The sequence below is a fragment of the Bombyx mori genome, chromosome 18, assembly GCF_030269925.1.
Source record: "Bombyx mori chromosome 18, ASM3026992v2".
Lineage (NCBI taxonomy): Eukaryota > Metazoa > Arthropoda > Insecta > Lepidoptera > Bombycidae > Bombyx > Bombyx mori.
Window position 1 is genome coordinate 13291927 of NC_085124.1, and position 14717 is coordinate 13306643.

The 14717-nt window shown below is 40.7% G+C and overlaps 2 protein-coding genes across 11 annotated transcripts in view; one reads left to right on the forward strand and one right to left on the reverse strand.

Moving 5' to 3' along the window:
* Window positions 1-14717, reverse strand: part of LOC101741212 (tRNA (32-2'-O)-methyltransferase regulator THADA) — a 39766-nt gene that overhangs the window by 9604 nt on the left and 15445 nt on the right. Inside the window, exons 18-20 of the mRNA XM_038017135.2 lie at window positions 14367-14560; window positions 13730-13868; window positions 1000-1230 (exon numbers count right to left, since the gene is read on the reverse strand). Coding sequence (XP_037873063.1) covers window positions 1000-1230; window positions 13730-13868; window positions 14367-14560 — 564 coding nt within the window. The remainder of the gene's footprint in view (window positions 1-999; window positions 1231-13729; window positions 13869-14366; window positions 14561-14717) is intronic.
* Window positions 9254-11340, forward strand: LOC101737914 (uncharacterized). Of its 10 annotated transcripts, none has more exons than XM_012692051.4 (6): window positions 9254-9550; window positions 9638-9770; window positions 9863-10054; window positions 10126-10174; window positions 10248-10376; window positions 10937-11340. In XM_012692051.4, the coding sequence occupies exons 1-6, from the start codon at window positions 9501-9503 to the stop codon at window positions 11275-11277; spliced, it is 894 nt and encodes a 297-aa protein (XP_012547505.1). In that variant the 5' UTR covers window positions 9254-9500; the 3' UTR covers window positions 11278-11340. The 10 variants fall into 10 exon arrangements, with proteins under 10 accessions (XP_012547505.1, XP_012547508.1, XP_012547506.1 ...); XM_012692054.4 differs by having other exon boundaries at window positions 10144-10174; XM_012692052.4 differs by having other exon boundaries at window positions 9260-9550; window positions 9863-10045.

The following is a 14717-nucleotide window of genomic DNA, read 5'->3' on the forward strand; positions in this document are numbered from 1 at the left end:
GCCTCACGCACTGCGTCATCGTAGGACGCACGTGCGCACCCCACTGGTACCTAGGACGCACGTGCGCGTCCCACTAGTCCTTTTTTATGATTGAAAGACTACTAGTGGCCCAGAGGCCTTTCTAGTTTCATCAGGACAGGTGGGCGAACAAAGCCCAGCCAGCAGGGGTAGCCTCACTATTCCCTAAACAGTACAGACACTATCGAGTGATTTTGTTCGTAGTACTATATAATTCTGTGTCAGCCTTATACACGACTAGCTCTACCCGTCCGCTTCGCTGTGCATTTAAAATTAACATCATTATTTCTCACCCCCACAAAAATTCTCATCATTAACGCCCCCGCAACTGGTGTGGGGAGTCCAACACTCATATAAATATTATCCTATCCATTAAGTACATGTATTTTGTACATGGATACCAAGTTTCGAGTCAATCAGATGCACGGTTCAGTAGTTGTAACGGAACATCCGTAAAAACCACTGTAGATTTATATATTAGTATAGATTGAGACTTCGATCTCACGTCTCAAGGTAGATCACGTTCACTGGAACATCATATTCATTTGCTAAACTGATATTAAACACATGTTATTCATGGTAAAGCTCTTATAGCCTGGTACGGCGTGATATTCGTCGAAAACTTTAAGTCTATCGAGGTTTCTATGAAATAATTAAACATGAAGATTTATGAGTTCGTTACAAGGAGACTGTTAATAACCGTTAGATAGAGTTTAAGAGCTCTTACGAATCGCATGAATACAGAGTAGCCGCGACCCGGCTATGTACTTGTGTTTATCGCTACAAATCAATAGCATGGCCGATTTCAGTCAGGTTCGAAACGAAATAGCAATAGATCAATTATGGACGTAACTAAAATTATGTGTGTTCACAAGTGCTCAGGTTTGTTATCTCCAGTCATAACGTTGGCGTGGAGGACCATACTCTGGTCACCATCCACGTGGCGCCATTAGTGTGGAGGGCCACACCCTGGTCCCTTACCGTCCACGTGGCGCCGTCGAAGCCGTCCAGCGCCACGACCAGGCCTTCGCTGACGTACCCCGCCACGGTTTCGTGCAGCGCCGAGTTCCTGTACAAAGCTCTGAGGATGTTGATGCAGTGCGTCCTGGTTTCCAGGTCGGCGCTGCTGGCCGCCAGCTGCAGCAGGCGCGACATGCATTGGTGGAAGCATTTCGGATTGCCAAGGACCTGCAGCTCCGTTGTTACTAGTGCCTGCACAAAATTACGGATAAATTAAAAACATAATTAGCACTTATTTAGTACGTACGAGTAATAGGTGTGTCGTAAAACGAATATGGCCACTTTTTTTTTTAATTGCCTAGATGTTTGGACGAGCTCACAGCCCACCTGGTATTAAGTGGTTACTGGAACCCATAGACATCTACAACGTAAATGCGCCACACACCTTGAGATATAAGTTCTAAGGTCTCAGTATAATTACAACGGCTGCCCCACCCTTCAAACCGAAACGCATTACTGCTTCACGGCAGAAATAGGCAGGGCGGTGGTACCTACCCGTGCGGACTCACAAGAGGTCCTACCACCAGTAATAATCCACCAGTAAAAGCATCTGAATGACTATGTTTTTGTTTCGACATCCACTTTTTTATTACAGAAGTCTGACCGTGTACCGAGGTACATACACAGGTATGTATGTAAAAGAAAAAACTTAATTATTTAAAACTCTTTAGTTTAAAAAAGGATTTTTCTTCAATTCAGAGTTCAGTTTGGAATAGTTTCATGATACTGTTTACTGTTGTCTTTCAATGTTGTTTTCTTATTATTACCCTACATGCGGATGAGCATTATCATGGAGCAGAATAATTTTGTCATGTCTGGAGTAGTATTGAGGGTGTTTTTCCTTCAGAGCTCGACTCAATCTCGTCAATTGCGTTCGGTAGAGAGCTCCAATGATTGTTTCGCCTGGATTAAGCAACTCGTAATACACCACACCCAGCTGATCCCAGCACACAGCATGAGTTTTTTTCCATGAATATTCGGTTTTGCTGTGGATGTTGACGCGTGGCGAGGTAGTCCCCATGATTTTCTTCTTTTTGGATTATCATAATGTATCCACTTTTCATCACCAGTGACGATTCGATGTAAAAAACTATTTTTTTGGTGCCTATTCACTCATGCCATGCCACTCATGCCATTTCACTCATGCATAATCGGCGTTCAACATGTCTCGGCTTTAATTCGTATGGAATCCAATTACCTTGTTTATAAATCATTCCTAACGATTTTAAACGACGTGAGACTGCTTGCTGAGTGACTTCTAAAGTAAGTGCAAGTTTCTTCTGTGTTTGAGACGAATCTTCCTCCAATAATTCTGTCAATTCTGCATCCTCATAAATTTTTGGCCTTCCACTGCGATCTTTGTCTTCTACGTTAAAATCACCGTTTTTAAACTTTTGAAACCACTCACGACACGTTCTCTCACTCAAGGCAGCCTCATTATATGCTTCTACGAGCAATCGATGCGCCTCGGCTGCAGATTTTTTTAAATTAAAAATGTAAATTAAAAGTTCCCGCAAATGACGCTTATTTGGCTCAAATTTCGACATTTTTGGATAAAAAAAAATATATGATGCTAATACGGAGCTAATAATATGATAGGGTTAAGTTGTTCATAAATTATCAAGTTAATTTACAATTATTTTTACTATTTTTATAGTAGATTAGTGTTTACAGTGAATTTCGTAAAACGAATAAAATGACATAACCAATACGTAAATGGATTGTACGTTGTTCACGGTGAATGCGAGTAAGTGCGAGTGGACTCAAGTTAATCGATTCACCAGACGTTTATTAACCGTAAACAACGTTAATGTTTTCTCGCATATTGGTAGCACGTAGCGTTTTTTCTTTATGCCGTTCAAAGGAAATAAAATGATTCTAACGGTATTTGACTACTAGTTATTCATCAGTTGGGTAATAGGTAATGTCACTGTGATTAGTGTTGGATTGTGATTACTCGTAGTGCGAGTTATCATAATTACTAGGTCGATATTTATGAAAACTATAATCTGCATGAAGTTGTATCAAGGCCTTCTTATGTATCGAATAACTTTAGCGAAGTGAGCACCCCGAATAACGTTTGTATGAGAGCGAGTTACAAATTAATGTATTTTGACAGTTCGATCGAATACTTCTTCACTTTCGAGCAATTTAAAGTTGTCACTAAAAATTCAGCCATGAAACCAATACAACACCAAAAATTTTTTGTTTGTTTGTAGTAATAGTATTGTTTAACTGATTTTGTCCATTTTGATGGTTTTGAAACATGTCGGTTTTTGGTTGGACAATATTGTCGACGGCTAGCTTAAAGTGTAGGTAGGTGCAAATTTTAGCATTTCTAAAAATCCGGCATTTACTCTTACGGGTAGCTTTAGCTATCTTTTCGCTTATGTCAAATAGCTACCTTTTTTTAAGCTATTGCATAGATTTTATCGCGGGCCTTGAGCGCGGCTTGAGACCGGAATCGTGAAATTCCGTAACGAAAAAAACCTTCCACCCCTCACTACGCCTACTATGTAGCTCGCGTTCAACGCATCCACACGTTGCGCTTGTGTAGTGTTTAAAGTAAGAAGTCTAAACACCGATTTATGTACTATCAAAATATGTGATATAATTTCGAGGGTAGCGCGTTTCAGGTTTTGCGTCAAGCGCCATCTATCGGCGACAAACGGAATTGTAAAATAGAAAATTATATCACATTACAATGCGTTGGGCGTGCCATTTTCTATCGCTTAGTCGAAGAATTTTATTACTATTCCTACTACTCATTCAGTGATTGGAGTGGCATTAAAAATAAACTAGCTAAACCGTTGATTCTGGGCGAATGAGAGTTAGAACTAGCATCCAAAGGCGTGTCTCTATCCCATGTAGCGCTCTCTAGTGAGTGCGCGGCCAAAATGGAATACTCATAATGTAGCAGATTCATTGCAAATTAGCCTACTGAGTTTCTCGCCGGTCTTATTTTATTGTTGTTTTAATATTAAACTAGCTGACCCGGCAGACTTCGTAGTGCCTCAATCGATAAATAAAAGACCTAAACTTTTATATAGAATAAACTTAAAACAAACAAAAGGAATCCGTCCGATGGGGGACACGTCAAAGGGAAAACAAAATTGTTATTTTTATTTAATTCCGAGAATTTTCATATTTTTTTACCTTTTAAACCTTCTCTGGACTTCCACAAATAATTCAAGACCAAAATTAGCCAAATCGGTCAAGCCGTTTTCATGTTATGTCGTGACAACGGAAAACGGGTTTCATTTTTATATACAGTCAAACCTGGATAAGCGAGAACTGGATAAGTGAGAAAACTCTATAAGTGAGAGTAATAGCCAGGACCCGTCATTTTAAGCTCCCAAAACCTCTATTAGCGAAAAACAGAAACCTCTGTAAGAGAGAGTCGTTTCTCCCTCATGGACCTCCGTAAGTGAGACTGCTACTTATCTATACCTCTATAAGCGACAGTCGAGCTTTATTTATTTATATTATTTAGGAGGAGCAAATGACAAAACAAACTACAAATTTAACATCTGCTATTTTATGACTCATTCTTAACTTTCGGGGAACTTCCTACCATTGTTTTTGTAATGTTTTCTCGTCAATATTGAACCTATTCTATTCCGTGGAACTAAATAACGTTGTTATTTTATCGCATTATTTTCGAATGGACACGTGTGCCTGTGTACCGTCCTGTTTGTCGGCCTTACTCAGTTTATCGTTAATCAATTGCGAAAGAAAGTTCTGTTCTGCATCACGTCAAAACGGAAAATTAAAGTACTGTCATTAAGTGATAAACTTAAAATAGTGAATGCGTTTGAATCCGGAAAATCGCGAAATGAAATTCAGAGGGAACATTAGCGAGAAACTCGGGTTAGTGAGAAACCTCTATAAGCGAGAATGAGATTGTGCTCCCTTGAACTCTCGCTTATCCAGGTTTGACTGTATATAGATTATTATTGCCCATTTATAAGTTGCATAAGTTGATAAAAAATGCTATGCAATAGCTTTACCACGGCAGTCTCCGAGTGTCACACGTCTTTTTTTTTTATTGTCCTTGTAGGTATACGAGCATACGGCCCACCTGATGGTGAGTGGTTACCGTCGCTCATGGACTTCAGCAATTCCAGAGGCAGAGCCAGGCCGCTACCTACTGCTAAGACTTGCATAGCAGCAAAAGTAAATCATATTGTTACATGATCATTTATTTAAACAAGCATTCTATGTAATCATTACATTTTTTGCAACGGGTTTTTCTAAATTTTTTATTGCCTGAGCAGGCAGCGAGCATACAGGCCACCTGATGGTAAGTGGTTACCGTCGCCCATGGACGTCAGCAATGCCAGGAGCAGAGCCAAGCCGCTGCCTACCGGTTAATACTCTCCACAAGCCTCGTTTGAAGAAGGACATGTCATAGCGTTTGGGAAACACCGTGGAAGAGAACTCATTCCAAAGCCGGATGGTACGTGGCAAAAATGTTATCTGGAAACACAGTGTGGATAAACGCAGTGACTCCTGGTTGTATGGATGAACTCTACTTAGGTAGCGGGCGGTACGATGGTAAAAACGAGATGATGGTATCATTTCAAATTGTAATTCCTCAGAGCACTCCCTATGGAATATACAGTACAAAATACAGAGGGAACCGAGGTCCCTCCGCAGACCCAGAGGTTCCAAACGATCCGTGAGAATGGGATTATCGACAATCCGAACGCCTTTCTTCTGTATGGAGTCAAATGGAAGTAGCTGGTATTTGGGAGCCCCGGCCCAGAGGTGGGAGCAGTACTCCACGCGAGAGGCCGGACCTGTGCTTTGTAAAGCAAATGTCTTTGTCCAGGCTTGAAGTACCGCTTCGGTCTGTTGAGGACTCCCAGCATTTTGGACGCCAACTTGGCTTTGCCCTTTAACGTACTCCGAAATTGCACATCACTTGAAATGTCAACCCCAAGTATCGCAATAGTCTTGGAAGGTTGCAGGGATACTCCTTGGAATCCTCCTTTTGCAGCGGCTTGGCTCTGCCCCTGGCATTGCTGAAGTCCATGGGCGACGGTAACCACTCATCATCAAGTGGGCCATATGCTCGTCTGCCTACAAGTGCAATAAAAAAAAAAATTGCGGCACCATGACAAAGGGGTCCTTCTTCGCAGTGAACGCGCAAGCTTGTGTCTTCAACGGCTTGTATTGAACTAGGTTCAATTTACCCCACTCGAAGACTCGCTCCAGAGAGTTCTCGACTTAACACATAAGTTTAGATCGTCTCTCCTGCACCACACGCTCCGAGAAAGATGGCCGATATATTGCGCATCCCCCGTACTGTCATCCGCATAGCAATGCATGCCATCAATGGATAGCATGTCATTGTTATACAGGATGAAAAGCGTGGGGGAGAGCACCGAACCTTGTGGAACGTCAGCGTTAATGGTCGCGGTATCGGAGCAGCAACCATCTACAACGACAGTGATGCTCCGCCCATCCAAAAAGCTAGCAGTCCACTTGCAGAGTCCCTCGGGGGTTCCGTAAGATGGTGGTAAGATGGGACTTCGACAGAAGTGCCCCATGCCAGATCCTGTTGAAGGCGTTCGCGATATCAAGCTTACAGCAAGAGCCTCGCCCTTGCTCTCTAAGGCTTCACCCCACCTGTGAATAAGGTATACAAAAAGATCGCCAGCTGAGCGACCATTACGGAAGCCGTACCGTCGGTCATTGATCAGCTGGTGATCCTCAATACACTTCAGGAGTTGTGTATTTATTATTCGCTCCATCACCTTGGAAAGCAAGGAAGTTAGGATCGCGATAGGCCTAGAACTCGATGGGTCCAACCGGTTACCCTTCTGGATAGGGTGGACATGGGCAGTCTTTCATGAAGACGAAACCTTGTTAGTACTATACGACAGGCGATACAAACGCGTTAGCGTAGGTGTCAGCTCAAGGGCGCACGTTTTCAAAACCACTGCAGATATTTAATCTGGCCCACTCGACTTATACAGGAGGACCTGGAGTTCCCACCTGACTACACACTGTGTAAAGCAGATCTCCGGCAGAGAGCTATCAGACCGTGGGATGTTCGGTGGCACCCCCATTATCCATAATCGAGTTCGAGGCGAAGAGTTTGACTAGAAGTCAGCCTTCTCTTTCGCACTATGGGCGAGACTGTCATCGGACTTGCGTAGTGGTGGGAGACTAGACTAGCAAAAGTTTCCTTCTGCAGCTTTGGCAAGCGACCAAAAAGCACGGCTTTCGAAGGGATAGGTCTTAAATCGTTCGCCAATTCTAGAAACGTGCTCCGATTTCGTCTTGGCAATAGCCCTTTTGTAGGACCTTTAGGCGGTGTTATTAGGTCCTAACATATGAAATTGGCGTTTTTTACGGAAGGAATAGAAAGTCAATTTTCTTTTGTAAAATATATTTAATTAATCAAAGTATGTACCGTTGTTATCTATACACTTTTGCTATCTCATAGGAAGTTCATTGATCCCTTTACTAAAAAAACCATGGGGGCGAAATAAACTCTTTGACGGCGGTTTGGACTGCCGCATCGGAGTTGAATTTTTTTATTTGTAAGAAATTGTCCAAATTCCGGATAAATAATAATCTGTTGGAGCAAGGTGCAGTATGGTGGATTCGCTTTGAGAAGGCGGCACGACATGAGAACCCTTTTGTCGTGGCCGCTGGAAATTACATACCCGACCCTGTAGACCGAATGGTAAACAGTCGACGTCGCCCAAAACACGTCATTACGGATCTTTTTTTTTTCCGGGCCGGTGGCCGAACTTCCTACGAGGTCCCCGCGCATAAGGGGCGCGCGGGGTATGTGAGACTCAACGATCTGCATGGTGTTGTGAGCAGACCGCGGGGTCATTACGGATCCTCCCGATCCATTAACCGTCACCATCCTCGTCGAACCCGTCGGTTGCGACGAAAGGCTCGACGAGCTAATTAACCCAAAGACACAGCACACTGAGTTTCTCGCCGGATCTTCTCAGTGGGTCGCGTTTCCGATCCGGTGGTAGATTCTGCTAAGCACAGCTCTTGCTAAGACTAGTGTTAGAAAATTCGCCAGAGCCCCATGAGCTCGCCTGCCCGTCAGGTGAACTTGGCATAGCCTTTTGAGGTTACCAGGGAGACAAAGAAAAAGATTCCAAAACAATGCCAGAAGAGCAGTTAATCAAAGGTACTTTTGTTTTTATAGCACTACTATGGTTAATTTGGAATTATAATTAATCTTCTCGGTTTTCTGCTAATTATCGTCGAATACTAGGAGTCGTTGGATGCATTGTTTTTTGATTTTTTTTGAGGAATTGAATATCATAGCAACAATAATAAAATATTAACCCGATATTGATATGCTGACAACCATAGTAACAAAACCCAATTCACCCGTAGCCGTCACGGTCGACTTTGTCTAGTCCGTATTAAACCCACTCTCCGGTCCTATCACCACCCACCACCCTATACATCCCATTTTTCGACCCCATTTCCTTCATTTCTTGTTCAAATCCAACTCATTCAGGTTTTATTAAACTATATGAAAAACAATAATTATAAATCACTTAAATTAGATCGTATTTTGTTCCCGAAACACTGAAAATAGCTCTTTAAAACTTCACTTGGTACAAATATCAACAATTTATTAACAAAGATAATGTGTTTTAGTGACTAAATTTTGTAGCTATCCAACCCGATTGACAAATGATCTTTTTTTTTCTTGAATTTACAACAAGTGTGCACTTATTTAAATAATCTTATTCAATAAGTATGTTATCTATGACTCTGAGTCACTACTAAGTATTTAAGACTTTTTGGCGGGAACGCGAGGAGTGAAGTTGTGTGATTTGTTTTATTTTGTCTATTTAGTGTTTCTTCAGGTTTAAATGTGTAATAATGGTGGTTTATTAACTGTTTAATATCTGTGAAAGTGCACAAATGTGGGAAAATGAAACAAAGCTGCTTGACGTAACTTCTCGGGTTCCTCCAAAAAGTCCACTGAAAAAATCTCAGTAAATGACCACCATTTTACTGCGATTATATTTCATCCCATATCATTTCATTTCATTAAATTTCATCTCAGTTGATTAATGTCTCAAATTAATCATTTTCATTTCATTTCACTCCATATTATCATTTTTCATAAAATTAAGAATATAAAGTAAAATAAGACATGACTTAAAGGTCTTAGTTACCAGGTCATAAAAACTCTTAAAAAAAAAAAAAAACTAAGTATTTAGTAACCAATATGTGCATTCTATTCTACTAATGTGTAATCTGTGCACTACAACATATTATTGATCTATGATGTGGAGTGTGGACTATGGTGTCACTTTTCACTTAATGATTTTCACCGTGAAGAACGTATTCGATTCACGCAGTGGTTAAATTATTCGATTTGTTTACTCGAAATAAGCGTACTTTTTGAATTTTTATACAAAGTTTACATACCGATTGTGGTTTTATAAGAAAAAGTAAAAATGAAAACAAGCCAGAATCAATTTGACTTATTAGTAACTTTTATGGAAGAGTACGTAATATAGATATTTACTATGTTTAATAAGTTTTTGTAGTTTATTTACTTGTGATATTTTATATGTATTTGTTTTATTACTAGACACGGAGATCTCAGTAAGCCGGCATCCACTCCCAGAGGTCGGATGGCAAGTATTAGAAATTGGGAGAAGCTAGCGTCCTTATTAAACAGCCATGAAAATGGTAATACGAAAACCACTGAGAAGTGGAAAAAGGTACATCTTTAAATTATTCTCATCGCATGTTAATTATCATTAAATTTTTATAGTTTAGTATTTGTTAAAATTATAATTATTGTATGTTAAAGGTTTGGAGCGATTTTAAAAATAATACTAAAAAGAAAGCTGAACGCTTGCGTAGAAAAGCTAATGGTGCTGATGTTAGACCTGCAATATATGCAAAATTATCTGGATTGGAAGAAAGAGTGTTAAATGTTATGGGTATGCAGGCAGCGATGGGCTCAGAGCTGGACGGTGCAGGAAGTTTCCAGGTGATTAGTGTTAGTCGCTTGGCACATTTAAAATATATTGTTAATTTCTATTTGATTTGCCTTTCATTCAGGAATTTCAGGATATTGTCGTTTCACAGCCCTGGACTGCAGCACAATCTGGAGGTACAGGTAGATAAGAATGCCATTCAATTAACATTTTATTAACAAATAGGATGGGACTGACTTTTCTTTTTGTTTTTAGGTATTGAACTGTGTAATGTGCCTGGACCTTCCAATCGAATATACACAGAACCATGCACATCCAGCCAAACCCAGGTAGAGCCAACACGTCGCAGCCAAGCCTTTGATTTAGATTATGATAGTGTAGAAGGTAAATTATTAGCATAGTAAATTTTTTTTTATTGCTAGATGGGTGGACGAGCTCACAGCCCACCTGGTGTTAAGTGGTTACTGGAGCCCATAGACATCTACGACGTAAATGTGCCACCCACCTTGAGATATAAGTTCTAAGGTCTCAAGTATAGTTAAAACGGCTGCCCCACCCTTCAAACCGAAACACATTACTGCTTCACGGCAGAAATAAGCAGGGCGGTAGTACCTACCGGCGCGGACTCACAAGAGGTCTTACTACCAGTAATGACGCAAATTATAATTTTGCGGGTTCCATTTTTATTGATGTTATTCCATCACCGTGGAAGTCAATCGTGAACATTTGTCAAGTACGTATTTCATTAGAAAAATTGGTACCCGCCTGAGATTTGAACACCGGTGCATCGCTCAACACGAATGCACCGGACATCATATCCGTTAGGCCACGACGAAGAACGAAGGCCACGAAGAAGAAAGAACATATTTGTTTTTTTTTTGCTATCTGACAGTGTTTGTTAACAGATTTACTCAATATATATATTTTTTTGTCAAATTTTGCAGATGGGGTACCAACATCATCTCCAGAGTCTATAGTTACACCTCTGTCTCCTGTGCAGTACGAACCCACTACGCAGAGCCATCGCGAAAGGTCTTTACGAGTGCGATCCCCATCTCAAATATGTGCGAGACTAACCCAGGCAGAGCGCGCAGTTCCTGTTAGAAATTCGGATACGGATTCCAGAGCATTCAGAATCCAACAACATAAAGATTATATGGAGATTAGAAGAGAACGTATTAGGATACGAGAAATGGAATTAGAGACTCAAAAGGAATGGCAAGCCATAAGCTTAAGGGCATTAGATTTATTAAGTCAACTAGCTAATAAGTTATGTAAAGATTAAATTATTGTATTCAATTATTATAATATGTATACTTAGATATAAAAATTAAAGACTTTGATACTATTCATATTTTTATTTTGGCCTTTTTCTGTTAACTATTTGTTTATCTCCATACTAAATATGGACAGATATAACTAGTCTGGCCATAAATACTGTTATATAAAAACTTATCGTTTTTTTTTCAAATTTTGAATTACATATTTTGAATTTGAAACATTATTTTAAAGAATTATTTCGATTTTGCGTCATTTCACATATTTTCGTGTTAATTATCAAATAGCAATATGGAATGTGTTGTTAAAAAAAATAGGATTGCAGTGATCACCTTGCACAACGTGGGTATTGAGCCGTTGGTCATATTCCAAACCCTTCAAAAGCTTGGTATCACCCGTATGTTCGTATATCGTACTATGAACAGATACAATAACATTTCGTCTGTCGAAGACCAGAAAAGATCGGGGCGTGCGTTACTGGTGGTAGGACCTCCTGTGAGTCCGCACGGCTAGGTACCACCGCCCTGCCTATTTCTGTCGTGAAGTAGTAACGCGTTTCGCGCGCGAAGTAGCAAGCCGAGCAAGCAATGACGTAAGTTACCTTGGAAACAGTGCGTAAATCCAAAGATTTGTATCCAAACAGATTAAAGGCCTGTATAAAAGACAAAGGTGGCCATTACGAATACAATATGTTTTTTTATTTTTTGCTGAGATTTTAGTAAATAGGTAAGTTTACATTTTAATAATATTACATTACATAATTAAAAAAAGTGCATTTTCATTTGCAACAGAACTTATGGCTGGACAAGGTATAAGTATAAATATTTTTATGTTTGATTGTAGTGATAATTAAAAGAACAGAAAGAAAAAAATAATTTAATAATGTAAATAATGAAGTAATGAAAAAATGAGCTTCTAATCTAAAAGACTATTATATTATTATAATCTTCTAACTAATTGATCCCTTAATACCCTACCTTTAATAAAATCTGTAGTAGAACTTCTCTCTCTCTCATTATCATCATGTCCTAGATCTAAAATAAAGTTTAATCATGGGATACAAACTATCCTCATTGAATATTAATAACATTAAAGTAAAAATCAAACATATATCCTTTTTATACATACCTATATATATTTAGTATCATAATTCATAATCCACATTGTATCATAATTAATGCCTACATTATGCAAAACATAAGCTAGTATGATTCTATAAATTTGTACATACTGTCTGATCAACATAAGTGGCTAAAAAAGGTCACAGGTGGGCACATCACAATGCTCAATAATGAAGAGCCTTGTCTTTCTTAAGGCATCACCAACGATATTTGTATATTTTATGGCCCGGTAACGAGACCTTTACGCCAACTTAGCACTACAAAATCAAGAAAAGAGATGTTAGTTTCCTTACAAAATTTTCAATGAAAACTATAATTTACTCGAAAGTGAAGAAGTACTCGATCGAACTGTCAAAATCCACTAATTTGTAATTCGCGCTCGCACAAACTATCGTCATTCGTTATCGAGGCACTCACTTCGATAAAGTTACTCGATTACGAGATCGTAAAATTAACACGCATTTCGCTAACACAAAATAAGACTAGGTAGGTACGTTATAACGTTTGCCGCTAGGGATTCTGTTCCAACTCCATGCAAATTTCAGATAACTTTTACTCGATCTTATTCGAAATATAAAATGAAAATTAAACTACATTAATTATACACTATAGGTGGCAGCAATTTAGTAAACTGTATTGTAATTGAGTGTTCTTGTTGTGTAGGTAATTAAAGAGAATAAATAAGTTTGTATTGCTTTTAAATTGAATTGTTTTTCAACCAAAAACCTAATAGATCTTATTACATGTAAGCGGAGTGTTCGCTCACGCGACCCGTACACGCATTAACTCCCTCCAGGTAATTCAATCCCTTTTCTGGGGGATAGCCCTCGCTATTATGTGAGTAATGTAGATCTTCACGACGATCTAAATCTAGTACTAATACGTAAGTATCTTAAGGAAGAGTCAGAACGCTACTTTGAAAAAGTAGCGCGACACGATAACCCTGTTGTGGTGGCCGCCGCTATTTACTTATCCGATCGCTACGGGGCAACGCAAAGCCGCTGTCGCCCGAACCATGTCTTCCTCTTGCCTCTCAAGTATCGGTCACTGTCCTCATCGAGCTCGTCGATTACGACGAAGAGTTTGACGAGAAAACTAACCTATAGACACAGCTCACAGAGTTTCTCGCCGGATTTTCTCAGCGGGTCGCGTTTCCGATTCGGTGGTAGATTCTGCGAAGCACTGCTCTTGCTAGGGCTAGTGTTAGCAAATTCTCTCAGGTTGAGGCCGTGAGTTCACCTACCGTAACTGGAATAGCTCCTTAGGCTACCAGCGAAGAGGTAAGGGGAAAAAAATACGCGATCGAGTAGTTAAAAAACTCGCACTAAGCACACTGACCTGGATCATGAAGGGCAGCCCCGCGCTCCGCCTCGTGGCGCACAGGGCGCGCTTGTCGTCCGCCGCGATGGTCTGCATCAGCGCCGCCAGCCAGCCCCGCGGCAGCTCGTGCAGGGCCGGGTTTCTGCAGCGCCACAATCTGACGCGATACAACAATACGATTTTTTATTGCTTAGATGGGTGGACGAGCTCACAGCCCACCTGGTGTTAACTGGTTACCGGAGCCCATAGACATGTACAACGTAAATGTGCCACCCACTTTGAGATATAAGCTCTAAGGTCTCAAGTATAGTTACGGCGGCTGCCCCACCCTTCAAACCGAAATGCGTTACTGCTACACGACAGAAATAGGCGGGGTGGTGGTATCTACCCATGCGGACTCACAACAGGTCCTACCACCCGTAATTACGCAAATTATAATTTTGCGGCTTTGATTTTTACTACACCATATTATTCCTATCGTAGTACGTATCTCATTAGAAAAATTGGTACCCGCCTGCCGGATTCGAACACCGGTGCATCGCTCAACACGAATGCATCGGACGTTTTATCCGTTAGGCCACGACGACTTCAAAATGATTGATCAAATGATCTTTTTGATTCGGTACTATTCGATGTTGGTGGGGGCGGCGCTCACCTGGCCAGCAGCTGCGTGAACCCGACGTAGGCTTGTTCGAAGGCGCCGCGGTGCTTCGTCTGCGCCAACAGCGCGGTGAAGTGCTCCCCCGCGGCGAGCAGCTGGCGCGGGGAGAGGGAGCCGCCTCCGCCCCCCCCGCCCCCCTCGCCGCGCACGGTGAGCCGGGACGCCATGGTGCCCAGTAACAGCGACGCCTGAGCGAACACGGGCTGATTTATTTTATACTAGTGGTCTCCTAGTGGTCGAAATTCAATAATTAGTTGAAATTATAAGTTTGTACACTATTATGATTCTATTGTTAAAAACTTCTATACATCTATAATCACAGATTTCGCCAAGACTACAGTTTAG